Raw genomic sequence first — 22,774 nt, forward strand, 5'->3', positions numbered from 1 at the left:
TTAAGTAACTTACCCAGGTTCACAGGCTTAGTAAGTGGCAGAACTGAAGTTTGAATCCAAGCAGACTATGATACTAGAGGCCTCTTCTCCTCCTGCTACTCAGGCCCCCACCCCTACATTGCTGCCACCTGGCCTCAGTCCCAGCTTTCATGGCCCTCTTCTCGTGCCCTCTCAGGTTCATGGCCACAGTTCAGGCTCTGGTGCCCAAGGAGGGGAATCCCTCAGAGAAGACCTGCGGGAGTTCCTGAGCGGGGAAGCCCCGCTGCACCAGCTGGATGACCTCACCAAGGTGAATCCCGTGACACCGGAGACAGGTATGGGCCTCCCTGTCCTCAAGAGGCACCCCTTGGTGCTGGCTGGCTCCGTTGGTGGAGTGTGCAACTCTTGATCTCGGGGCTGTGGGTTTGAGCCTCACGTTGGGTGTAGAGATTACTTACAAATAAAATCTTTAAAAAAAGGGCTGTCTCCAAGAGGGTAGGGGTGTGATGTGGGTAGTTTGCACAGCTTCCCCTGGCCAGATCAAGGCAGGCAGGACTCCTGACCTCGAGCCAGTGGGCTGCTCCAGACGTCTGCCTGGCAGCTGCACCCAGGCTCTCCAGGGCAGACTTTGCTCCAGATTTGGGGCTCATCTTAATTAGATCTTGTACCTATCCATCAGGGAGCTGCTGGGATCTAAAGGCACTTGGCTAGTTGCAAAGGTAACACTGTTAGGCCAGTGTTTGTCTATGTGGGCAGTTGGGTCTGTATTTGAGCCAGAGTTTGCTAAAGGTGCCTCTGCCTCAGTCCTGAGGTGTTTGCAGGCTCGGTACGCAGCAGACACGTTCTACACCAATGCTGGCTGCACCCTGGTCGCTCTGAACCCCTTCAAGGCCGTCCCTCAGCTCTACTCACCAGCACTGATGAGAGAATACCACGCTGCGCCTCAGCCCCGGGTAAGGCTCAGCCACTTCCTGGGCCTCAGGGCTCCGCCATATCCCCCTGGGCCTCCTTGCAGCTTCCCTGTCATTATCCATCTATTCACCAGCCATGCAGTCATCCAGAATCTGCTGGTGCCACAGCCCTGCCCACCAGGCGGTCGAAGAATTTTGGACACGTGACAGTAGGTGCCAAGTGAGAGATAAATGTTTAACGGAGTTTGGAACCTAGAATAAGGACATAGCATAATGGACTTTTTTCTTGTTTGTGACTTTATTAAGAGGGAAGGATTTACAAAGGTATATTTGGATATTTAATGAACCATTTTTTGGGGAAAGAATAAAATCATGTATAATAAGGAGTGCCCTAGAAAATTCAGCATTTGTTCCTCTCAGTGGGAGGAATGAGAGGAATAAATTCTGATGGGGTTGGAGGTGGTGCAGGCAGGGAATAGGCTAGCTGGTGTTTAAGTGCATGATGTCTTCAGAGAGAGGCAAGAGCCAACTTGCTGGCAAGAAGGGTGCTGTCAGGGGCACCTGAATGGCTCAGTCGTTAAGCGTCTGCCTTTGGCTCAGGTCATGATCCCAGGGTCCTGGGATTGAGCCCCGCATCAGGCTCCCTGCTCGACGGGAAGCCTGCTTCTCCCTCTCCCACTCCCCCTGCTTGTGTTCCCTCTTTCGCTGTCTCAAATAAATAAATAAATAAAATCTTTAAAAAAAAAAAAAAAGAAGGGTGCTGTCAGGGAGAGAGACAATAGATGAGATAAGCCAGGGCTGCTGGCGAAGGGTCTGAGGCACCACAGCAGGCAGAATGTATGCACAGTGCTGCTTCCCCAGGGCTCGAGGGACTGACTGGAGCCCACCATGGGGATAATTACTCGGGAAGTTGGGGGAGGCAAGTTCAGTAAGGTGAAACAAGATACAGGGAGAACAGTTGGAGGTTTTTAACAGTTCAGGGAAGAAGGGGCTGGGGCAGAGGCAGGTGCAGAGAGGGATGGCTCTGACATTATCCACAACAGTACCTTCTCTCCAGGAAGCTGGGTAGGGGGTGATTGCTGGACGGGCAGTGCAGGCCGGCCAGGCATTGTGCAGATGGCCTGGCCCTCGGAAGCTCATGCATGGTTAAGTGTCCAAGTCTTCCCTGAGAGCCCATATCTCACTGACAGCCTCTTCAAAGGCAAAAGCCATGTCATGGTTTCCTGTTTCCCCAGTGCCCAGTTTAATGCCCAGCACATTGAGGATAATTAATATTTGTGGGTGAAAAGAATAGTGGCCTAGGAATTCAAATCACATAGTTGCCTTTACTTGCTGAGTGGCCTTGGGAAGGTTATTTAACCCCTCCAAACCTCAGATTTCTCGTCCATAAAATAGGATTAGCTATCCAACTAATGGATAGATTTTTTAGGCAGTAACTTGTAGGAAAGTTCTTTGCATGCTGCAAAGTATAGTAACGTAAAATAATAAGCAGAATAAGACTATTAAGGTAAAATAAAATGGGAGGATAAAGTGTTAAGGTCATAGACTGGTCAAGGCCAGCGCTGCTTCCATACTAAAAGATGAGCGGATATAGGCACCACAGGGGTCCCGCAGTTGGGTCTAACACTGTTACATCCAGAAGATTTTTCTAGAGGAAGCCTCCCTATCTCAGCCATCATTGGACCAACCACTCCTTGGAGACAGGCATTCCCTCATGTGACCTTTCACCCCTTGATGTTTTAGAAACTGAAGCCCCACATCTTCACTGTGGGTGAACAGACCTACAGGAATGTCAAGAGCCTGACTGAGCCCGTCAACCAGTCTATTATTGTCAGCGGAGAGAGTGGTGCTGGAAAGGTAGGAGGGCCTCTTTCGTGACTGGTAGGGTGGGCAGAGCGGGAGGAGGTCATTCCTTGTGGAGTTCTTTTGCTGCCTAATCATTCCCAGATAGTCTGGCTCAAGCAGGGAGTCAGTGTGCAGTGGTGAGCAAGCACTCGGCAAGAAGTCAAGAGATGGGGTTCTAGTCTAGGCTCTTCCATGTAACCTTGGGTGGATACTTTTTCTCTCAGCCTTCATTTTCTCCTCAAAGGTCTTAGCTCTAACACCACTGGAAACAAAAGTTAGGTATTGGGAATTCCAGAATACGGTTAAGAGCACATCGGAAAGGTATTTAGGTTCTGCAAACCTCAATTCTTCCATTTGTAACACGACAGGGACAGGAGGACCAGCATGTAAGTCCTGAGACTCCTATGAGAGTTAAATGGACCAGTGCACATAGGCACTTGGTATGCTTGGCACATAGCAGCACTCCTAAAAGTAGCTGGGGTGACTCGTAGGAAGGGGTTACTGGAGTAGCCCACCTGTACCCTCAGGGTTGCCCATGCTAGCAACCACGGTGCACTGGGCTGGCTGTGGGGAAGGACTCACCCAGCCACCCCACTTTTTCCACAATGCTTGTACCTTCACAAGGGATTTTTTAGACCAGAAACTGCCTCTGCCTGTACTTACATAGGAGAGAATGGCCAAGCGCTGAGTACCTGCCAGCTTCTAGGCCGTGGGCTAGCCCCTGAAGAGTAGCAGGGGGAGGAACAGAGCTGAAACAAACATATGGCTTTCAGGGGGCTCTTAGTCCACGAGGAAAGACAGCTGCAGGGATGACAGCTGGGACTTGGGTGTGGAGAGGATCTTCAAGAGCTCTTTCAAACTAGCCAGTGCAGTGGCTCATACCCAGCCCCCAGAGGAAGCCCACTGTCCTCCAGAATTGCTCTGGGGAGCTGAGGCTGGACCTGGCCTGAAACCCATGCCGCTGGAACTCAGTAACCCTTCATTGAGCAGCCGCTATGGTCTTTTGCTGGGTCTGTGTGGTTGTTTAATAAGTAGTAGCATAATTACATAGTTCAAAAATCAAGCAATACTGCAAGGCTTACAAAGAAAAACAGCAGCCGTACCCCATATCTATCAAGACTATTTCTCTCTCCAGAGGCAGCTACTTTCACATCTCCTAGCAGTTTATTTGGGTGTTTGCATTTGTATTTCTAAATAACATCATTATATTGTTACTAATTTTTCAGTTTTTTACCTAATCCGTTCATTTCTTACTCTGATAAGGATTTTAGCCCTATTTTCTCTGCCCCCAAATACATACATAATTATATCACTATTTCTAATTAATAGGCAGTATTACAGCCATGTGTATATTGTTCACAGCAAAGCAGTATAATATCCTTTCTTGTATAATTTTTACTTTCCCTCTACTTAATAATTGCCGTTTTTTCATTTGTTTAGTTTCTATATACCTATTATTAAGTTATTACAAACCTTTCACCAAAGCTGGATAACACCTATCCACCAGCAAGTACATCAAGTCCTTTTTTTTTTCTTGGTGATATTCTTCCCAGAGCGCCCAGATCTCTGGCTCCCACCTGGACTGGTGGCTGCCAAGGGGTGTTGCCACACAGTTATTACCTGGGAGCTTCTCTGCCTCACTCTGGGGATCCCCCAAGTTGCCCTCTGTCCTATGACAACACCCCCACCCCTAACCCGTTGCTGGAGCCCATGGCTTCAACTTCTTAAGGGTCTTGTTTTTATGGAGTACATTCTTCAGTAGCTTCCTAGAAAAGTTACATGCAGGGCAGATTTTTGAGTTGTTGCATCTCGTGCTGGATTTTATAATTCCTGGTTAGAGACCATTTTCTTTCCAAATTTATAAGGTTTTTTTCTTCTATATTTTTTGAGTGTTATGATAGAGAGTCCCCAGTCCATAATGGCGATTTGTTTTTCTTTCCAGAAGCTTTTATAGTCTTCATTTTTATCTATAAGTATTAAAACTCAAGTGCTATGTCTTGGTATGGTTGTTTTGTTTTGTTTCGTTTGCTGTGCTGGATATTTTGTGTGGGTCTTTTTATCCTGAAAACTCATGTTCTTTATTTAGGGAAATTTGTATTATAGCTAATAATTTAATAATTTCCTTCCTTCTATTCTCTCTTTTTGGAACTCCTATTAGAAGGAAGTTTGATTAATTGTCTAATATTCTTATTTTTCTCACTTATTTTTCCGTCTCTTAATATTTTGTTCTACCTTCTGGGAGATATTCTCTACCTTCCAATTTTTTGAATTTTGAATTTTTTGTTGAAAAAGGGTTAATTCTAAGAGTTCTCGCTTGTTCTCTGAATATTATTCCCCACAGCCCCCACCATCCTGGTCTTATTTCATAGATTCAGTATCTTATTTTTGAGGATACTTCATGATTTTTGTCTTCTCCTTGCATTGACTCTGTTTCCTTCTGGTTCCTTTTCCTTCATTTGTTGTGATATTTGTCATTCATGTAAAAGAGGTTTATCAAATAGTTGATGATCAGTAAGTTTCTGTTCAGATTTAAGAATAAGGCATTATTATTAAATGCCTCATTCAGCAACTGATTAGAATCTTTATGGATAGGATTGTCAACCAGGGAGCCTCACTGTAGGTAACTTTTTAAACTTGTTGGACCCTGAATGTCCATAACTTTTCTCATGAGCTTGTCAGTGTCTCTAGAAAAGATTCCTTAGTAGAGATATGGAAACTATAAAGAGTTAAATGAAAATGATAAAAATTAAAAATATAATGAATAATTCCTTCATGCTTATCAACAGACCAGACGTGCAGATGAATACATTAATGAATTTGACAGTAAATCAATAGAAATAATTCAAATTGAGAAACAAAGAAAGAAGCACATCTGAGAGCTATGGTACAGTATCCTGTGGTCCTACCATAGTTGTTCTTGGTGTGCCAGGAGAAAGAGAACACATGGGTCAGAGGTGATATCTTTTTTTTTTTTTTTTAAATTTTATTTGACAGAGAGAGACACAGCGAGAGAGGGAACACAAGCAGGGGGAGTGGGAGAGGGAGAAGCAGGCTTCCCACGGAGCAGGGAGCCTGATGCGGGGCTCGATCCCAAGACCCTGGGATCATGACCTGAGCCGAAGGCAGACGCCTAACGACTGAGCCACCCAGGGGCCCCTCAGAGGTGATATCTTACACAATGAACAAAAGATGGCAGGAACAGATCCAAGAAGTTCAGAAAACAATAAGCAGATGAATACAAAGAAAATATACTTCACATTATAGTCAAATTGCTGAAAACCAAACATAAGGAGAAAACTTTTATGGGAACCAGAAAAACAAATATTACAAAAAGAGAAACAAAGATAAGAGTGACAACGGGCATCTTTCAAAAACTGCAAGCCCAGGAATGCCTGGGTAGCGCAGTCAGTTCAGTGTCTGACTCTTGGTTTCAGTACAGGTAATGATGTCAGGGTCATGGGATCTAGCCCTGCGTCGGGCTCTGCACTCAGCACAGATTCTGCTTCAGGTTCTCTCTCCCTCCCTCTGCCCCTCCTGCTCATGCTTGCTCTTTCTGTCTAGCTCTTTTGCTCGCTTGCTCTCAAAAAATAAATAAATCTTTTTTTTTTTTTAAGATTTTATTTATTTATTTGACAGAGACACAGCGAGAGAGGGAACACAAGTAGGGGGAGTGGGAGAGGGAGAAGCAGGCTTTCCGCTGAGCAGGGAGCCCAATATGGGGCTCGATCCCAGGACCCTAGGATCATGACCTGAGCCAAAGGCAGACGCTTAAGGACTGAGCCACCCAGGCGCCCCAGAAAATAAATAAATCTTTAAAACAAAAACAAACACAAACAAGAACTGCAAGTCCAAAGGTAATAGCAACATCTTTAAAGAGCTGAAAGAAAAAAAAGAAAAAAAAAATGCTGAAAGAAAATATCTTTTGGGGCACCTGGCTGGCTCAGTTGGTAGAGCATGCAACTCTTGATCTCAGGGTTGTGAGTTCAAGCCCCACATTGGGTGTAGATATTACTTAATAAAAAGGAAAGTTGTTTTTGTTTTTTTGTTTTTTTAAGAAAAAAATATCTGCCAACCTAGAATTCTATTACCAGCAAAAATACCAAAATATCTAAAAAAATGAGAACACAGGATGCCCGGCTGGCTAGTCAGTGGAGCATACAATCTTGATCTCAGGGTTATGAGTTCAAGCCCCACTTTGGGTGTGGAGATTACTTTAAAAAAAAATTTTTTTTTTAATTCTTTGCCTCTTTCATTTTTTTTAATATTTTATTTATTTAGGGCACCTGGGTGGCTCAGTTGGTTAAGCGACTGCCTTCGGCTCAGGTCATGATCCTGGAGTCCCAGGATCGAGTCCCGCATCAGGCTCCCTGCTCGGCAGGGAGTCTGCTTCTCCCTCTGACCCTCCTCCCTCTCATGCTCTCTGTCTCTCATTCTCTCTCTCTCAAATAAATAAATAAAATCTTTAAAAAAGAAAAATTTTATTTATTTGACAGAGAGATAGAGCACAAGTAGGCCGAGAGGCAGGCAGAGGGAGAAGGAGAAGCAGGCTCCCCGCTGAGCAGGGAGCCCGATGCGGGGCTCGATCCCAGGACCCTGGGATCATGACCCGAGCTGAAAGCAGCTGCTTAACCAACTGAGCCACCCCTAAAAATTTTTTTAACCATGGAAGTGAAATAAGACTTTCAAACAAAAGTTAAAGGAATTCATTGCCAGCAGACCTGTATACAAGAAACATTAAAGGAAGTTCTTTAGGCCAAAGGCCTATGAAAGCAGGTGAATATTTGAATTGATACAAAGGAGTAAAGAACATTGGGGATGTGATATCTTATTTTTTTTTTTTTTAAGATTTTATTTATTTATTTGAGACAGAGAGAATGAGAGAGAGAGAGAGAGCACACGAGAGGGGGGAGGGTCAGAGGGAGAAGCAGGCTCTCCGCCGAGCAGGGAGCCCTATGCGGGACTCGATCCCGGGACTCCAGGATCATGACCTGAGCCGAAGGCAGTCGCTTAACCAACTGAGCCACCCAGGCGCCCTGATATCTTATTTTTTATCGCTACAAGATAATTCTCTCTAGGGGGTTCTGGGTGGCTCAGCTGGTTAGGCAACTGACTCTTGGTTTTTGGCTCAGGTCATGATCTCAAGGTTGTGAGATTGAGCCCCATGTCAGACTCCATACTGCGCATGGAGCCTGCTTAAGATTCTCTCTGCACCTCCCCCCCAACTCTCTCCCCCTATCTTAAAAAAAAAAAAACCCTCAAAAATAATTCACTCTAAGGCAAAGATAGTAACAATTTACTGTGGAGATACAATGGAATCATAAAAGTACTAAATTCAACCATAAAAGAAGAAAAAAGTAACAAAGATCATGTGAAACAAATCACAAAGAAATAATAAGATGGTAGCTTTCAACCCAGCCATAGTGATTATTACATTAAATGAATATAGACTAAACACTCCAATTAAAAGACAACATCAGATTGGATTTCTTTTTTTTTTTTTAAGGCAAGACTCAAGTTATAGGTCTTCAAAAAACCCACTATAATTATACAGGTAGGTTCGTGGTAAAAAAAACAGAAAAAGATACATCATTCCAACATTAATCAAAGGAAAGCTGAAGCAGTTATACAGAACAAAGAACATTTTAGGGGCAGCTGCCTGGCTCAGTTAGAAAGAACATGTGACTGTTGATCTTGGGGTTGAGGTCAAGCCCCACATTGGGTGTAGAGATTCCTAAAAAAATTAAAATTTAAAAAAGAGAAGATAATACTAAATGTGTACAGTTTCAAAATACATGAAGCAAAAGTGGATAGAGTTGAAAGAATTTGATAAAATCAAAATTATAGTTTGAGATTTGAGCTTTTTTTTTTTTTAAGATTCTATTTTTTTGAGAGAGAGAGACACAGCGAGAGAGGGAACACAAGCAGGGGGAGTGGGAGAGGGAGAAGCAGGCTTTCCGCCAAGCAGGGAGCCCGATGCAGGGCTTGATCCCAGGATTCCGGGATCATGACCTGAGCTGAAGGCAGACACTTAATGACTGAGCCACCCAGGCACCCCTGAACATTCTTTTCAAGTACACATGATACACTCACCAACAGACCACATTCTGAGCCATTAAAACAAATCTCAATTTGAAAAGATTAAAATCATGCAAACTGTGTTCTCTGTCCTGAGTAGAATTGAACTAAAAATAAGTAACAAAGATACTTGGAAAATACCCAAAGCATTTGGAAATTAACACCCTTCTAAATATCTTATGGGCAAAGATAAAACCACAAAGAATATTAGAAAAATACTGTGAACTGAATGAAAAGGAAAACAGGACATATCAAAATCTGCTTTAAAAAAATAGCAGTGCTGTGCGTCTGGGTGGCTCAGTTGGTTAAGCGACTGCCTTCGGCTCAGGTCATGATCCCGGAGTCCCGGGATCGAGTCCCACATCGGGCTCCCCTGCTCAGTGGGGAGTCTGCTTCTCCCTCTGACCCTCTTCCCTCTCATGCTCTCTCTTTCTCTCAAATAAGTAAATAAAAATCTTTAAAAATAAATAAAGTAAAATCTTTAAAAAAAATAACAGTGCTTAGAGGGAAATTTGTAGCATTAAATGCTTAATTAGAAAAGAATAAAGAACTCAAATTAGTGATCTGAAATTCCACCTTAAGCAGCTAGGAGAAAAAAGAATAAACCCAAAATAAGGAAGAAGGAAATAAAAGAAACCAATATTGCACTGTATGTTAACTACCTAAAATTTAAATTAAAAAAAAAGATGGAAAATTCAGCTATCAAAAAGAATGAAATCTTACCATTTGCAATGACATGGATGGAGCTGGAGTGTATTATGCTAAGCAAAACGAGTCAGTCAGAGCAAGACAAATACCATGTGATTTCACTCATATATGGAATTTAAGAAACAACATATGAGAGGGGGGAAGAAAAGAGAAACAAACCATAAGAGACTCTTGAAGGTGGAGAACAAATTGAGGGTTGATGGAGGGAGGTGTGTGGGTGGGGATTAAAGAGGGCACTTGTTACGATGAGCCCTGGATGTTGTATGTAAATGATGAACTACTGAATTCTACCCCTGAAATCAATATTGAACTGTCACCTAACTAGAGTTTAAATTAAATAATAATAAAAAGAAGGAAATAAAGTGAAAAATCAATAAAATAGGAAACAAAAATATCAAAATAAATGAAGTCAAAGGCCATATCTTTTAAAAGATTAATAAAATTGATAACATTCTAGTCAAACTTTAAAAAGAGAGAAAAATTCACAAGTTACCAGTATCAGAATTAAAGAATAGATGTCACTATAGATCCTACAGATTGGTAAGAGATTATTATGAACAACTTTATTCCAATAAATTCTACAATTTAGATGAAATGGAGAAATCTTTTGGAAGACCCAAACTGCTGGAGCTCACACAAGAAATATACAGGCCTTTATCAATGAAAGATGCCGAAGTCATAGTAATAAACCTGGCCACAGGGGCGCCTGGGTAGCTCAGTTGGTTGGGCGACTGCCTTTGGCTCAGGTCATGATCCTGGAGTCCCTGGATCGAGTCCCGCATCGGGCTCCCTGCTCAGCGGGGAGTCTGCTTCTCCCTCTGACCCTCCCCCCTCTCATGTGCTCTCTCTCATTCTCTCTCTCTCAAATAAATAAATAAAAAATCTTTAAAAAAAAAAAAAACCTGGCCACAAAGACAGCTCCAGGCCCAGATGGCTTTACTTGTGAATTCTATCAAGTATTTAAGGAGGTAATGTTAACCAGTTCTACACAGTCTTTCAGAAAATAGAAGGGAACAACTCCCACCTCATAGAAAGACCTAAAAGAATTTACAGAAATTTACTACAACTAAGAAGTTGTAGTGAGGTGTGTAGAGAGTTGAGCAAAGTAACAGGTTACAAAGTAAATAAATAAAAATCTGGGGCGCCTAGGTGACTCATTCGTTAAGCGTCTACCTTCAGCTCAGGTCATGATCCTGGGGTCCTGGGATTGAGTCCCGCATCGGGCTCTCTGCTCCGTGGGGAGCCTGCTTCTCCCTCTCCCACTCCCCCTGCTTGTGTTCCCTCTCTCACTATGTCTCTCTCTGTCAAATAAATAAATAAATCTTTAAAAAACAAAATAAATAAAAATCTATTGTATTTCCATGTCCTAGCAACAAACAGTTGGAAGTGAAAATGTGCCTCATTTCAGCTGATTAAAAACAAGTTGGGAATTTTCTAATAGATTGCCTGGGTGTAAATCAGAACTCTGTCATTTACTATATGTGTGATCTTCAATAAAATTAAGTATCTTTATTTGCCTCAGTTTCATTTTAAAAACAGGTATGTCCTAGCACGTGCATCAATAGGTTTAGTAAGAAGATGCACAGAAAGCATCCTTTTTAGCTCAGCGCCTGCCACAGAGTAGTCAGTATTAGCTGTGAGCCCTCAGAGACACTGAGTAGCCTGCCTAGGTCAAGGTGGGTTGTCCCTTCTCTATCCCTCCTTCCTTCATTTCTTAAAGGTGTCCTCTGGAACTAGGAGCAGCAGAAGGGAGCAACCCCCCATTTCACTGTAAAGGACACAGTTGAATTCAACATTCCCCCATTCGGTCAACAATGTGCCTGGTGGAGAAGAGGACTCTGGTGGGCCCCACATCCTGAGGTACGGAGGGAGGGAATGTGAACACAGCTCCCACAGGGCTGTTTCTGCCGCAGACTTGGACGTCCCGCTGCCTGATGAAGTTCTATGCTGTGGTGGCCGCCTCACCCACATCCTGGGAGAGCCACAGGATTGCAGAGAGGATTGAGCAGCGAATCTTGAACTCCAACCCTGTCATGGAAGCTTTTGGTGAGCTCGGTGTCCTCTGCACAGTACCTCAATTCTGTTTCCTCTGGGATTTGCCACCACCCAGGGAGAGGGGTAGTGCTTTGAGCCCGTCTCTGGGAGTTGGAGGATGAGAGCCTCACTGCCTTGGACCCTCAACCTCCCAGGTGCCCTTGGGCTCCTTCCATTAGAGTCACCCCATCCTCTGGCCTAGGCAGATGTAACAGTGTGCTGGAGAGGACCTCATGGCTCACCTAGTTCAAATCCTGTTCTTACATATGGTTTCCTGAGGGTTCAGAGAAGAAAGGGACTTGTCTAAGAATGCTCACCAGTGAGTGTCCCATGTTGGGATTCGAGCCTAGATGTGTCCGGCTGGGCCCACAGCTGCCCAGATGTGGGGTGGAGATAGGTCTGTTGTACCTAGATGTTGTCTAACTCAATAGTGACAGCTTGTTGGTTTTGGTCCTTTCCCTTCAAAGAAGACAGTCCCTGACCACCTAGACTTGCTTATTCCAATTCATTGCCAAGAAGTTCTAACTCTCTGGAAACATTTCCTAAAGCGCGAGTGCCCATTCCCTAGTCCTGTCCCCTGTTTCATGGAAACCCACGAAGGGGCTGTTAGGTGACTTGAGGATCGAGACGTGCCCCCACCTTGGCCCATGAGGACCTGGTCAGCATGGGGGAGTGTTATAAACCTCGGTGTGATCTCTAGGGAATGCGTGCACCCTGAGGAATAACAACAGCAGTCGCTTTGGGAAGTTCATCCAGCTCCAGCTGAACAGGTAATAGCCACTGCCACTCTGGCTGATGGGAGGATGGGGATGCGGAGGCCGAATGTGGCTGGGGCGGTTTCCAGCCTGGGCTACTCCTATGGGCAGAACCCTGCTCCTCCTGGCATGTAATGTTTGTGGAATAAATGAACCTGGGGGTGATCTTTGAACCTGGAGAATTCTAGCTACTCCAGCCTTAGAGACCCTGAGGGGGTGTGCATGTTACGGCCTGTGAGTTCCTCCTGGCTTCTACCCTGGTTCGCGGCTTCTAGTTAAACTACCACCTCTCTGGACTGCACTCCTGAGCTTGAAGCTGGGGCTTCCGTTCCTGCCTTGAGATGGGACAAAGTGGTATATAGAGGGCTTGGCCCTGTCTACCTGAGCTGGTCACAGGGGAATGTTCCAGACCACCCGAGGACCTGCTGAGTGGTCCCTAGTCCTCAAGACCCACTTTGACTAAGTGGAAGAGCTTTGGGGGGAGTGGCTAGGTTGCATTCTGGCAGATGGTAAGTCCTTAATAAATGGCTACCTGCTTGTGCCCAGGGCCCAGCAGATGACCGGAGCTGCAGTCCAGACGTACCTCCTGGAGAAAACTCGAGTGGCCTGTCAGGCATCCAGTGAGAGGAACTTCCACATCTTCTACCAGGTTTGTGTCAAGCTGGGCCCACAGCTGCCCAGATGTAGGGTGGAGATGGGTCTGAGCCTCCAAACCCTCCTCTCCGCCCCACCCCCATGCTCCAGGCCTGCCCCGCCCACCGCTTTCCGTGAGGCGGCCACTTACTCCTGCAGACTTTGTGCAACTCCTCTGCCTCATGCTGGACCTTAGCTCCCAGGATGGTTTTGACATGGAGATGCATTTGCTTTCTCTATCAGACCAAAAGGTCCTTGGGACTGGCACTGGGTCCCCCTCATCAGACCGAGGACTCTTACAATGGCAACTGTCTCCAACAGAGTGAGGGCTTCCCTAGAGCTGTGTCTGATGTGTCTCCTATAAATCAGACTTGGGGTCCCCCAGAGCCTGGATAGTATGTCTGCCTGCTCGGATGGGACCTGGGGCTCCCCAGACAGGAGTTGTGCTTTCCTCATCAGACCACAGGCCCCCTCAGCAGGCTTTTCTTGCATCAGGTTAGAGACATTCAGAACTGTTGCTAAGGCTTTTGCCTCTGGGCCTGCCCTGGGCTCTGTGCAGGGACTTCTCAACCTTGTGATATCAAAGCATTTCTCCTCTCATGGCAACCCCAGGCTTATGCAGGCCTGGGCTTCCTCACACCCTCACCTCGGCCACCTGCCCACCCCTTCCCACAGATCTGTAAAGGAGCCGGCACGGACGAGAGGCTTCAGTGGCACCTCCCTGAGGGAGCAGCCTTCTCCTGGCTGCCCAACCCGGACAGGACCTTGGAAGGTAGGGGGAGTCTTGTCCAGCACCCTGGGCTGGCCCGTCAGTACCCATTCACCCTCTGCGCAGGGCCTGCCTTCTTCACCCCTCGATGTCCCTGCTGACCTCTGGTCCTGACCCTGGGCTGTGACTTGGATTCCTTTTCAGAGGATTGTTTCGAGGTGACCAGAGAGGCCATGCTTCATTTGGGTATCGACACCCCCACTCAGAACAACATCTTTCAGGTTAGAGGAAAAGGCACAGCTCTTGTGTTTGGCAGAGGTGATGGATGGGGAGCCCCTTTCATACGTCCCTTCTCTGAACTCTGAAGATCTAGGACTTTAAGCCCCACTGTGCAGTCTCTAAGGAGTCACCTACCCTCTGAGCCGCTGAGCCCGGACAGGGCATCGGGGAGGACAGGGCATAAAGGACAGTGATTGAGTGTGCAGTGCTGTGCTGTAAAACCTAACAGTGGGCTGGGGGGGGGGGGGGGGGGGCGCGGGGCCCAGGTCAGTTATTACTGCAGTGATCAGAGTACAGAATAGAGAAGTAATGCTATCACAGGTTCATCTAGTATATTCAGACTTTAAAATCACATTCATACTTCTTAGTCCACTTGGTTTTTTCAACAGTCCTGTGTGTGTGGAGATTTTTCCCATTTTTATGCTTGAGAAAACTAGAGAGGTAAAGTGACCTCCCCGGGTCGGACATCACTAAGTGACAGTTTGTACCAGACGTAGTAATTCCAACTTCCCACTTTTCCCTCCTCTCAGATGGAGTGCTGGGCCCCCATCATCCCACTAGTGGCCTCCCTTCTCCCTTCTGTGTCTGCTGACGGAGCTGACTGCCGCCCTCCCCATCACCCCCACACCCACCAGAGCAGGGGGCGGGGATACAGGATAGGCTGGCAGCAGCCACAGGGAAGCCTCTGCAGGGAGGTGGCAGTGCAGTGGAAGGTGACCTCTACCTCTAGATGGGGGCTACTCAGGCAGGGAGGGGATCATGGCCAGCATAGGCACATCAGGCCAGAGCTTGGCCAGAGGGACAGGACATGGGGACAAAGCCAGGGCAAGTGGACAACCCCAGGGTTCTGGCCTTGCAGTATCATGACCCTCTGCCCATTGGGTATGGCAGTCTTCTCCCAAGGTAGGTTGTGGCCTGAACACTGGTAGCATGTGGAGACCTCCGGCCTGGGACCAGACGGGGATGGTGGGAGAGGCCTTGCTCTCCCAATAAGGGTCTGAGGGTTTCCAAGTTGCTGGACTTGAGTCTCTTCTCTGTAGCCTATGGGGACCCATCCATGTGGATCCACTGTACAGTGTGGCCTGGGACATCGAGCCCAATGTGCAGAGACCAAAATCCCAGATTCTACCCCAGGCTGAGCTGTCAGAGCCCCAGTGCTGAGAGAAGGCCAGAGGGAGCCAGGGCCAGAGCCCCACTGGCCACGCAGAAGTGAGCCTGGCCCACAGGTAATAGGAGTGGTCTCATAGTCTGCTTCTAGAGAAGGGAAGGCACAGGGACAGACGGGTGACGTGGGAGCCCCACTGGCTGCCCTGGGAGGCATCTCAAGTCAGACTGCCTGGGTTCTCATCCTGCCTTTGTCTTTTACCAAGTCTGTGGCCTGCAGGCTTGTGATTTGAAGATTTTATTTATTTATTTTAAGTAATCTCTACACCCGGCGTGCGACTCGAACTCACAACCCTGAGATTGAGAGTCACACACTCCACTGAGCCAGCCAGGTGCCCTGTAGACTTACGACTGAACTTCTCCCTTTGTCACCCCTGTCTGTCATGGGCATCATCACAGCACATTCCTTAGCGATCGTTGAAAAGATTAAACAAGGTGATGCATGTAACTCGAACACAATTGTGCCTGGCAGGGTCTCGTAGTCAGGGGGCATCAGTTAGGAGCTTGTCTTAATGATCCTGGTACCGGGACTCTGTGAGCAGGAGACGGGCCCTTCCCGGGCGAGGCTCCAGCCCTGGAGAAAGAGCTCACACCATGTCCCCTTGCCCACTCAGGTCCTGGCCGGACTGCTGCACCTCGGCAACATCCGCTTTGCCGACTCTGAGGACGAAGCTCAGCCCTGCCAGCTGATGGGCGATGCCAAGTGTGAGGACAGGGCGGGGGCCTGGGGCTCAGGCTTCGGTCACACCGCCAGGGAGCAGGGCCCGCCCTGTCTGCAAAAGGGCCAACCAGGGTGGGATGGGGGGGGCGGGGAGGTTGGAATGTGGAAGGCGATGCCCTCGGTGAAACCATGATGTTCCTGCTCACCCCCATCTCTGGGGAGGCAGACAGCAGCGGCCCTGTTCTACAGATGAGAAAAAAGTCAGAGGGTTTATGACGTGATCTGTCCCACGTGGGGCAGTGTGGACTGGGACAGAGAAGGCCTGAGTTCAAGTCCTGCCTCTGCCTCGGGCAAGCCTCCTGCACCTGAACCAGGGTTTATTCCGTCCACGTGGGGCACCATGGTTCCACTGTGATGACATCACATTGTCTTGTGAAGAGGGCCGTCTGCATGGAGGGGATTTGTCCTTCTCAGGCTCTATCAGGACATCAGCCTCGCTGCTACAGCTTCCAGAAGACCCACTGCTGGAGACACTGCAGATCAGAACCATCAGGGCAGGCAGGCAGCAGGTGTTCCGGAAGCCCTGTTCCCGAGCCGAGTGCGACATCCGCAGAGACTGTGTGGCCAAACTAGTTTACGCACGGTGAGCACTCGGGGCCCTGCCCTCCTTCCAGGTTCTCCCCTGTCTGGAGTTGGACCAGACACCATCAGGCAGTAGGCCCAGGGCCACAGTGGAGGCTTCCAGATAAAGCAGACACATTCTTCTCCCTGCTTCCCAGACCCTTCCCAGACCCTCGGGGACAGCAGGGAGTAGCTCCTGGATTTTTCCTGAGCAAGGCCTTTGACCTTAATTCCAGAGTCCTCTGCGTGGGGAAGTTGCCACAGTCTGGGCTAGATTCAGCTCATTATTAAAGCACAGGAGCCTGCCTTGCCCTTGGCAGTGGGTGAGGAAAGCCTGCCTGGCTCTTCACTGGCAGAGCAGGCTGCCAAGGCGATCTGGGGCCCACTCAGTTCCAGGTTTAGACCTATGGGTGAATCGGCTCCTCTGTCTCCATGTGCCCTCGCACTTCATGTTTTCATGTTATCTGGGGAGACTGATAGACGGTAGAGCCAGCAGTGTGGCCCACAGTCTCGCATGACATAGTGTGCAGCAAGTGCAAGCCCAGAACATGGTGAAGGTGGGGGTCCTGGCCTTTCCCTGGTCGGTTATTTGGGCATCTCCACGTGGACTCTGGCCATGTGGTTAAGGGTGATTTCTCACCCTGGGTTCTGAGAACCTTCAGGGTACCAAGTAAAGGTATCAAGGGGCCCGGAATCCTGCACAGCTATGGGACAGAACACATACATGTGCGTATGCACGTGCTTATGGGAACTTGGGCACTGGGGAGAGAGGGTCCTCTGCTTTCATGAACTTCCTGAAGAGTCTAAGAGCCTGAGATGCACCACTAAGATGAAGATGGCCCAAGGCAGCTGGGCTCAGACTGACCCCAGTTCAGCAAGAGACTTCATTCTTGTGAAATAGAACATTTCATACAGGATAAATGTCGGGTCACTGTATCACCAGGTCACTTGTGTTTAGTACCTCAGATGGGTACTTGAAGCCCCTGTGGCAAAAATAGAAACCAGTGACTGGATTGCAGTAAGCTGCAGAGCAGTCACTTTAAGAAAAACTGTAAGAAAGAGACTCCTTAATAGTACCGTACATCGTGCTGAACATGTCCCCAGGACCGTGACCGCCTCATCTTCTGGGCGTGGGGTGGGGGATGGTCCAGAGTGCAGGATGCCACTTGACCTCAGGTGACTCGGGGCCCACTTGTGCAGGATCGAGTTGGGGGGATGTGGCAGGATCTTGAGCTCTAGGCACCACAGGTCTAGTTTTGCAGGGGAGTCTAATGAACTTGGTTCTTTGCAAGCCTCACACAGGCCTACCCATCAGCCCCTTCCTTTCTAGTCAAGACACCAGCTGGGTGTCTGGCCAAGTGACTGATGGAGACCCACTCCCTGTCTAGCCCCAAGGTCTCATTGTCCTGTGTTCAGCGTACTGGCAGAACAGGCCAGGTTTATGTGTACCTAGGAACAGGCATGACCATAGACTGCATTCGTGGTAGGGCAAGACAGGATGGGCCAGAGAACTGGAGGAGAGGGTTTGACCCTCTGGCCTGTCAGGCTTGGGATACAGGCCCTTCAGAGTGTGGCACCCTAGCTAGAGGAGCAGTCTTGCCACCCCTCAGGCTCACCTGACCTCTCACCAGAGTCCTCTCTCCCTCCACCCCCACCCCAACAGGCTGTTTGACTGGCTGGTATCCGTGATCAATAGCAGCATCTGTGCAGACCCTGACTCCTGGACCACTTTCATAGGTAGCAGGGGCTCACCTTTCTGGGAGCACTCCTTCAGAAAAAGAACAGTAGAGTCCACTGTGCGACTCCACACAGCTCTCTCTTTTCCCTTCTCTGCACCCCCGTCTCCTCATCCATCAACGTCTGGGCAAGACAGCTCTGTGCCCTCGGTGCCCATGTCTGACCCGTCTGTAGCTCTCTAGGCAGACTCAGATGGTGCCTTGTCTGTGAGGGCCCCTCCTCTCTCCTGAGACCCAGGTCCGGCCTCAGGAGAGCAGTCGGGGGAGAGGCAAAATAGCTAGATTAGAGGGGGCTTGGGGGACACGCTAACATGGTTGGAACTGGGGTGGGATAGTCAGGGGAGGAAGTCAAGCTCAAAGATGTGAAGTTTGCTCAAGAGACAGTGGAATTCTAGATACCAGCTGGGCTGGTGAGATCGAGGCCCTCCAAACTGGATTGGACATAGAAAATGTTCTCTAGGCCGCCCCTCAAACCTCATTCAGCCTTCTTTCCTGCTCTGAATTCTGAGGGGCCATGAAGTGGAGATGGGCCCCTCCCCAAGGCGGGGTGTATGCTGTGCCCACTGCTGGGTGTCATGCTCATTTAACTTCATCTCTAGGCTGCCAAGCGTGAGGTTTCGCCCCGGGCTCCTGTAGTCCCCCCAACTGCCCCCCGCCCCTGCAGCGGTCCCATGGGCTCTTCCCCATCCTCTCAGGCCTGCTGGATGTGTACGGATTTGAGTCCTTTCCCAACAACAGCCTGGAACAGTTGTGCATCAACTACGCCAATGAGAAGCTGCAACAGCACTTTGTGGCTCACTACCTAAGGGCTCAACAGGTGAGGGGTGGAATGCTTCTTCCAGGATCTTACCAGGAGCCTTTAGTTCCTTCTTTGATGTCATTCTTGAATATGCTGTGGTATTGAGGCCAGCCGTGGATGAGCCATCTGGGCCTCAGATCACAGTTGCCTTCTCCTGCCACCCAACCCCCACCTTTGTCCCCTAGGAGGAATATGCAGTCGAGGGTCTGGAGTGGTCATTTGTCAACTACCAGGACAACCAGCCCTGCTTGGATCTCCTCGAGGGGAGCCCCATCAGCATCTGCTCCCTCATAAATGAGGTGGGGTCAACTAGTATGCTGAGCACCAGAGTTGGGCCTTTCTGGGGCCTTTTTGGGGCCTTGGAGACTATACTGTACCCACCCTGTGCCTCTGTCTTCCCATCTGCCAAATGGGCTTGCTAATCCCTACGTTCCTTCCCTCTGAGAGCCACTGTGTGACAACTCTGCTGTTGGGGGGCCATAGGGCGTGGGGACCATGAGGGTTGTGGTGAGCCCGTCTCGTGTTTGGCTGACTGCCCATCCCATCCCATGCAGGAATGCCGCCTTAATCGGCCAAGCAGTGCAGCCCAGCTCCAGACACGCATCGAGAGTGCGCTGGCGGGCAGCCCCTGCCTGGGCCACAACAAACTCAGCCGGGAGCCCAGCTTCATCGTGGTACATTACGCGGGTCCTGTGCAGTACCACACTGCAGGTCTGGTGGAGAAGAACAAGGTGAGGGCTGGGCCGTGGCTTGTGGGGGCCGGTGTGAAATGAGGTGGTTGAGTCATTGCTGCACATACATGGAAGTTTGCAATCATGCGCTCTCTCTCTCCTGAACATCCTCCCAGAGTCCAAAGTCATCTCTTGGGCCTGCCTGAGGTCCCTGATAATCAGGCATGAGCTGCCCAGAAATGACTCCTGTCACAGTGGGGCTCCCATAGAAGCCATCTTCTGGGGCCCTGGAGAGCAGGACTGGCACACCTGTAGACAGCCCTGGGTAGCACTCCGCGTGCCCTTACCTGCTGCCCTTGTCCTTTTCCAATAGGACCCTGTCCCACCTGAGCTGACCAGGCTCCTACAGCAATCCCAGGACCCCCTACTCAAGGTGCTGTTTCCTGCTGACCCTGAAGAGAAGGCCCAGGAGGAGCCCTCTGGCCAGAGCAGAGCCCCTGTGTTGACTGTGGTGTCCAAGTTCAAGGTGGGTTGGGGGGGTGTTGATATGATGTGCTTGGTTCATTCACCAATCTCAGATATTTACCCAGCACCTTCCAGGATTGGTACTGTGTGCCAGGGAGTGTTGACAAGTCAAGTAGACATGGTCCCAGTTCACGCGGAGTTGGTAGTCTCATGGGGAAGACCGAGACAGGAAACTGACAAAGAGACGTATAATTGACATGATTGGAAGCCTAGGGGCTTGTGGGTGGCACAGTGAGGGCCTCTCACCCACTGCCGATAGGGCGGTCATGGAAGAGCAATAGTTAACGCGAATCTCTGTGCCCCCATCCCTTCCCAGTTCTCCAGCTTCCTGCTCCAGCTGTCCTTGGCTAGCAGATTTGTCACCTTCTCTAGCACTTTTTGCTTTCTGCCACCTCTGAGCCCTTGCACATTCTGCTCCATCTTCCTGGGATGCCCCTGCCCCTCCCCCCACACTCCCACCCTCTATACCCTTTGTCCTAAGTTGATTCCTTCTCCTTCAAACCTCAGCCTGATCACCTCCTAGAGGAAGCACCTTGTGGAGCCCAGATTTTGTTGGCACTTTCCTGCCTAGCCTCAGACACGCCACTGAGGGGGCCCACCCCATGTCTATGTAGCCTGTCAGACCCTGGGCTCTGAGCCACAGACTGACCTTGTCATTGCCCCAGCACAGCTCCCCTGGCACACAGGATGGGCTTAGTGAGAACAGCTGTTGCCTGAATGAATGGCTTTGGCTTCCGAGATTGTGCTCTTCCAGAAAGATTGCACCAGTGAGGGTGGGGGGAGGGCAACAGAGACCAACCAGGTGCAGGATCGCAGGTCAGGAAGGCCCCAGGAGGCAGGGGTGAGGAGCAGTGGGAGGTCAGGCCAGGAGGGTGCTTGGACTCAGTGAGCACCTCCCATAATCATCCCAGGGCCCAGGAGCATCCCCGCCCCAGGGCTGTGAGGACTGCCTCAGGTGTTTGAGGCAGTCACTAACCACGGCCCAGCTGATGCATGCAGGCAGCCCCAGTCTGCCTGACCCCGCAGTCTCCCCCCCCCGCAGGCCTCCCTGGAGCAGCTTCTGCAGGTTCTGCATAGCACTACGCCCCACTACATTCGCTGCATCAAGCCCAACAGCCAGGGCCAGGCGCACACCTTTCTCCAGGAGGAGGTAATTCACAGGGCCAGAGCTGCTTTGCGGGGAGCTCCATCTGGCCAAGGCCCTGAAGGGCCAAAAGGCAGAACTTAGGCTCCAAATGGAGTGCCCAGAGCGCGTCTCTCGGGCTGAGTCTCACACGAGGGCGTCTTGTGTCCCCTGCTTTGGCAGCACGGTCACATACGGTTTTGTGGTCTGTGCACAGCACAGTGAGCTAGCCAGGAAGGCTGCACTGCATCAGACACTCTGTTCGCCCATCACGTGCCCTGATGAGACTGAAGTTGCCCCAAGGGACGGGTGGCTTTTGTGATTCGCTGAAAGCCTGCGTCGCCTTACAGTCCTGCACACTGCAGCCATTTCTGACCGGAGGTCGAGTGTTTTCTGATTCGCACAAAAGCAGTCGGTGGCCAGCAGCTGCCCTTTGTTCAGGGTACGGGGCTCTGAGATGGGAATGAGGTCTGAGTGCTGCACAGTGCTGGAGAGTATCCCACAGTCAACTGGCCTGGGGGTTTAAGGCCAGGATCTCTCCACTCAGGTCCCGAAGAATCTTTACAATATAACCTCTCCTCCCTCTCAGCTATGATTTACTCTGTTGCCCACAAAATAGAAAATAAATAGGAAACAAATGGGGTTGGGCTGCATGGTGAGGCAGGACCTCTGCACTGCCTGGAGGAGCGAGAGAAAAGCAGGACCAGCACCTGCCTCAGCTGCATCAGAAGCCAGGCATCAGATAAGGGGACCTGGGGCCACCAGGACCCTTTTTAGCAGGGAGATTTTCTTGAGGTCCCAAGGAGTAGACCCCCATCAGCCACGCCTCTAGACAGCCTGCAGGTTCATACGGACCAAGGCCACAGTAAAGCCTCAGAGAGAGGGCAGGAGTGGTATTTCTGGCCGCAGGTGCCCAGCCTGTCTCCCATCCTTGCAGGTCCTGAGTCAGCTGGAGGCCTGTGGCCTCGTGGAGACCATCCACATCAGTGCTGCTGGCTTCCCTGTCCGGTGAGTGGGCCAAGCGCTGCACAGGGCAGGGCCGGTGCTGGGGTGGAGCTTGGGACTCAGGCGTGACAAGAGCCCAGAGTAGGAGGTGGAGGTGAAGAGAAAGAAGCAGGTCTGCGGAGGTCAACCTGCAACTCGAGAGGCTTCACTCGTTTGTTTATCCATGCACTTTCTGTGTACTGTTTTGTACCAAGCAGTTTCTAGTATCAGTGAATAAGGAAGGTGAGCCTCTGCCTCTTGGGGCATACGTTCCTATGGGTACACGTACAAGAAGTATAAAGTTGATCAGTGTAGGAAGGAAACAAAAAATGCTGCTGGGAGACTAATGGGGGAAGAGGATCTCGGGGCTGGTCAGGGAGGGGCCCTCTAAGCAGCTCAGGCCTCTGGGAACGGAGGAAACAGCAAGCACAAAGCTCCCAGCTTAGGAACTAAGAGGCCCAAGTGATGGGAGCGTAGAGACCTGGGGGAGAGGGGCCGCATGGGTCCCACGAGGGCTTGGCAAGCTGTCCATAGGGCCTGGAAGCCACTGGACGTTGTGAGG

The 22,774-nt window shown here is 49.6% G+C and overlaps 1 protein-coding gene across 4 annotated transcripts in view; it reads left to right on the forward strand.

Moving 5' to 3' along the window:
* The window catches only part of MYO19 (myosin XIX), a 34,726-nt gene that overhangs the window by 5,223 nt on the left and 6,729 nt on the right, over window positions 1–22,774 (forward strand). For 2 of the 4 annotated variants that reach the window (XM_021704362.2, XM_021704361.2), the window contains exons 4-20: window positions 176–314; window positions 784–932; window positions 2,634–2,747; window positions 11,432–11,564; window positions 12,253–12,322; window positions 12,854–12,956; window positions 13,616–13,712; window positions 13,854–13,930; window positions 15,707–15,797; window positions 16,228–16,396; window positions 18,038–18,111; window positions 18,806–18,927; window positions 19,095–19,208; window positions 19,464–19,640; window positions 19,954–20,106; window positions 21,148–21,255; window positions 22,166–22,236. In XM_021704362.2, coding sequence (XP_021560037.1) covers window positions 176–314; window positions 784–932; window positions 2,634–2,747; window positions 11,432–11,564; window positions 12,253–12,322; window positions 12,854–12,956; window positions 13,616–13,712; window positions 13,854–13,930; window positions 15,707–15,797; window positions 16,228–16,396; window positions 18,038–18,111; window positions 18,806–18,927; window positions 19,095–19,208; window positions 19,464–19,640; window positions 19,954–20,106; window positions 21,148–21,255; window positions 22,166–22,236 — 1,961 coding nt within the window. Of the gene's footprint in view, window positions 1–175; window positions 315–783; window positions 933–2,633; window positions 2,748–11,238; window positions 11,565–12,252; window positions 12,323–12,853; window positions 12,957–13,615; window positions 13,713–13,853; window positions 13,931–15,706; window positions 15,798–16,227; window positions 16,397–18,037; window positions 18,112–18,805; window positions 18,928–19,094; window positions 19,209–19,463; window positions 19,641–19,953; window positions 20,107–21,147; window positions 21,256–22,165; window positions 22,237–22,774 lie in introns of those variants that run through there. The other 2 variants (XM_021704364.2, XM_021704365.2) reach the window with 2 other exon arrangements.

Source organism: Neomonachus schauinslandi, chromosome 15 (genome assembly GCF_002201575.2).
Source record: "Neomonachus schauinslandi chromosome 15, ASM220157v2, whole genome shotgun sequence".
Lineage (NCBI taxonomy): Eukaryota > Metazoa > Chordata > Mammalia > Carnivora > Phocidae > Neomonachus > Neomonachus schauinslandi.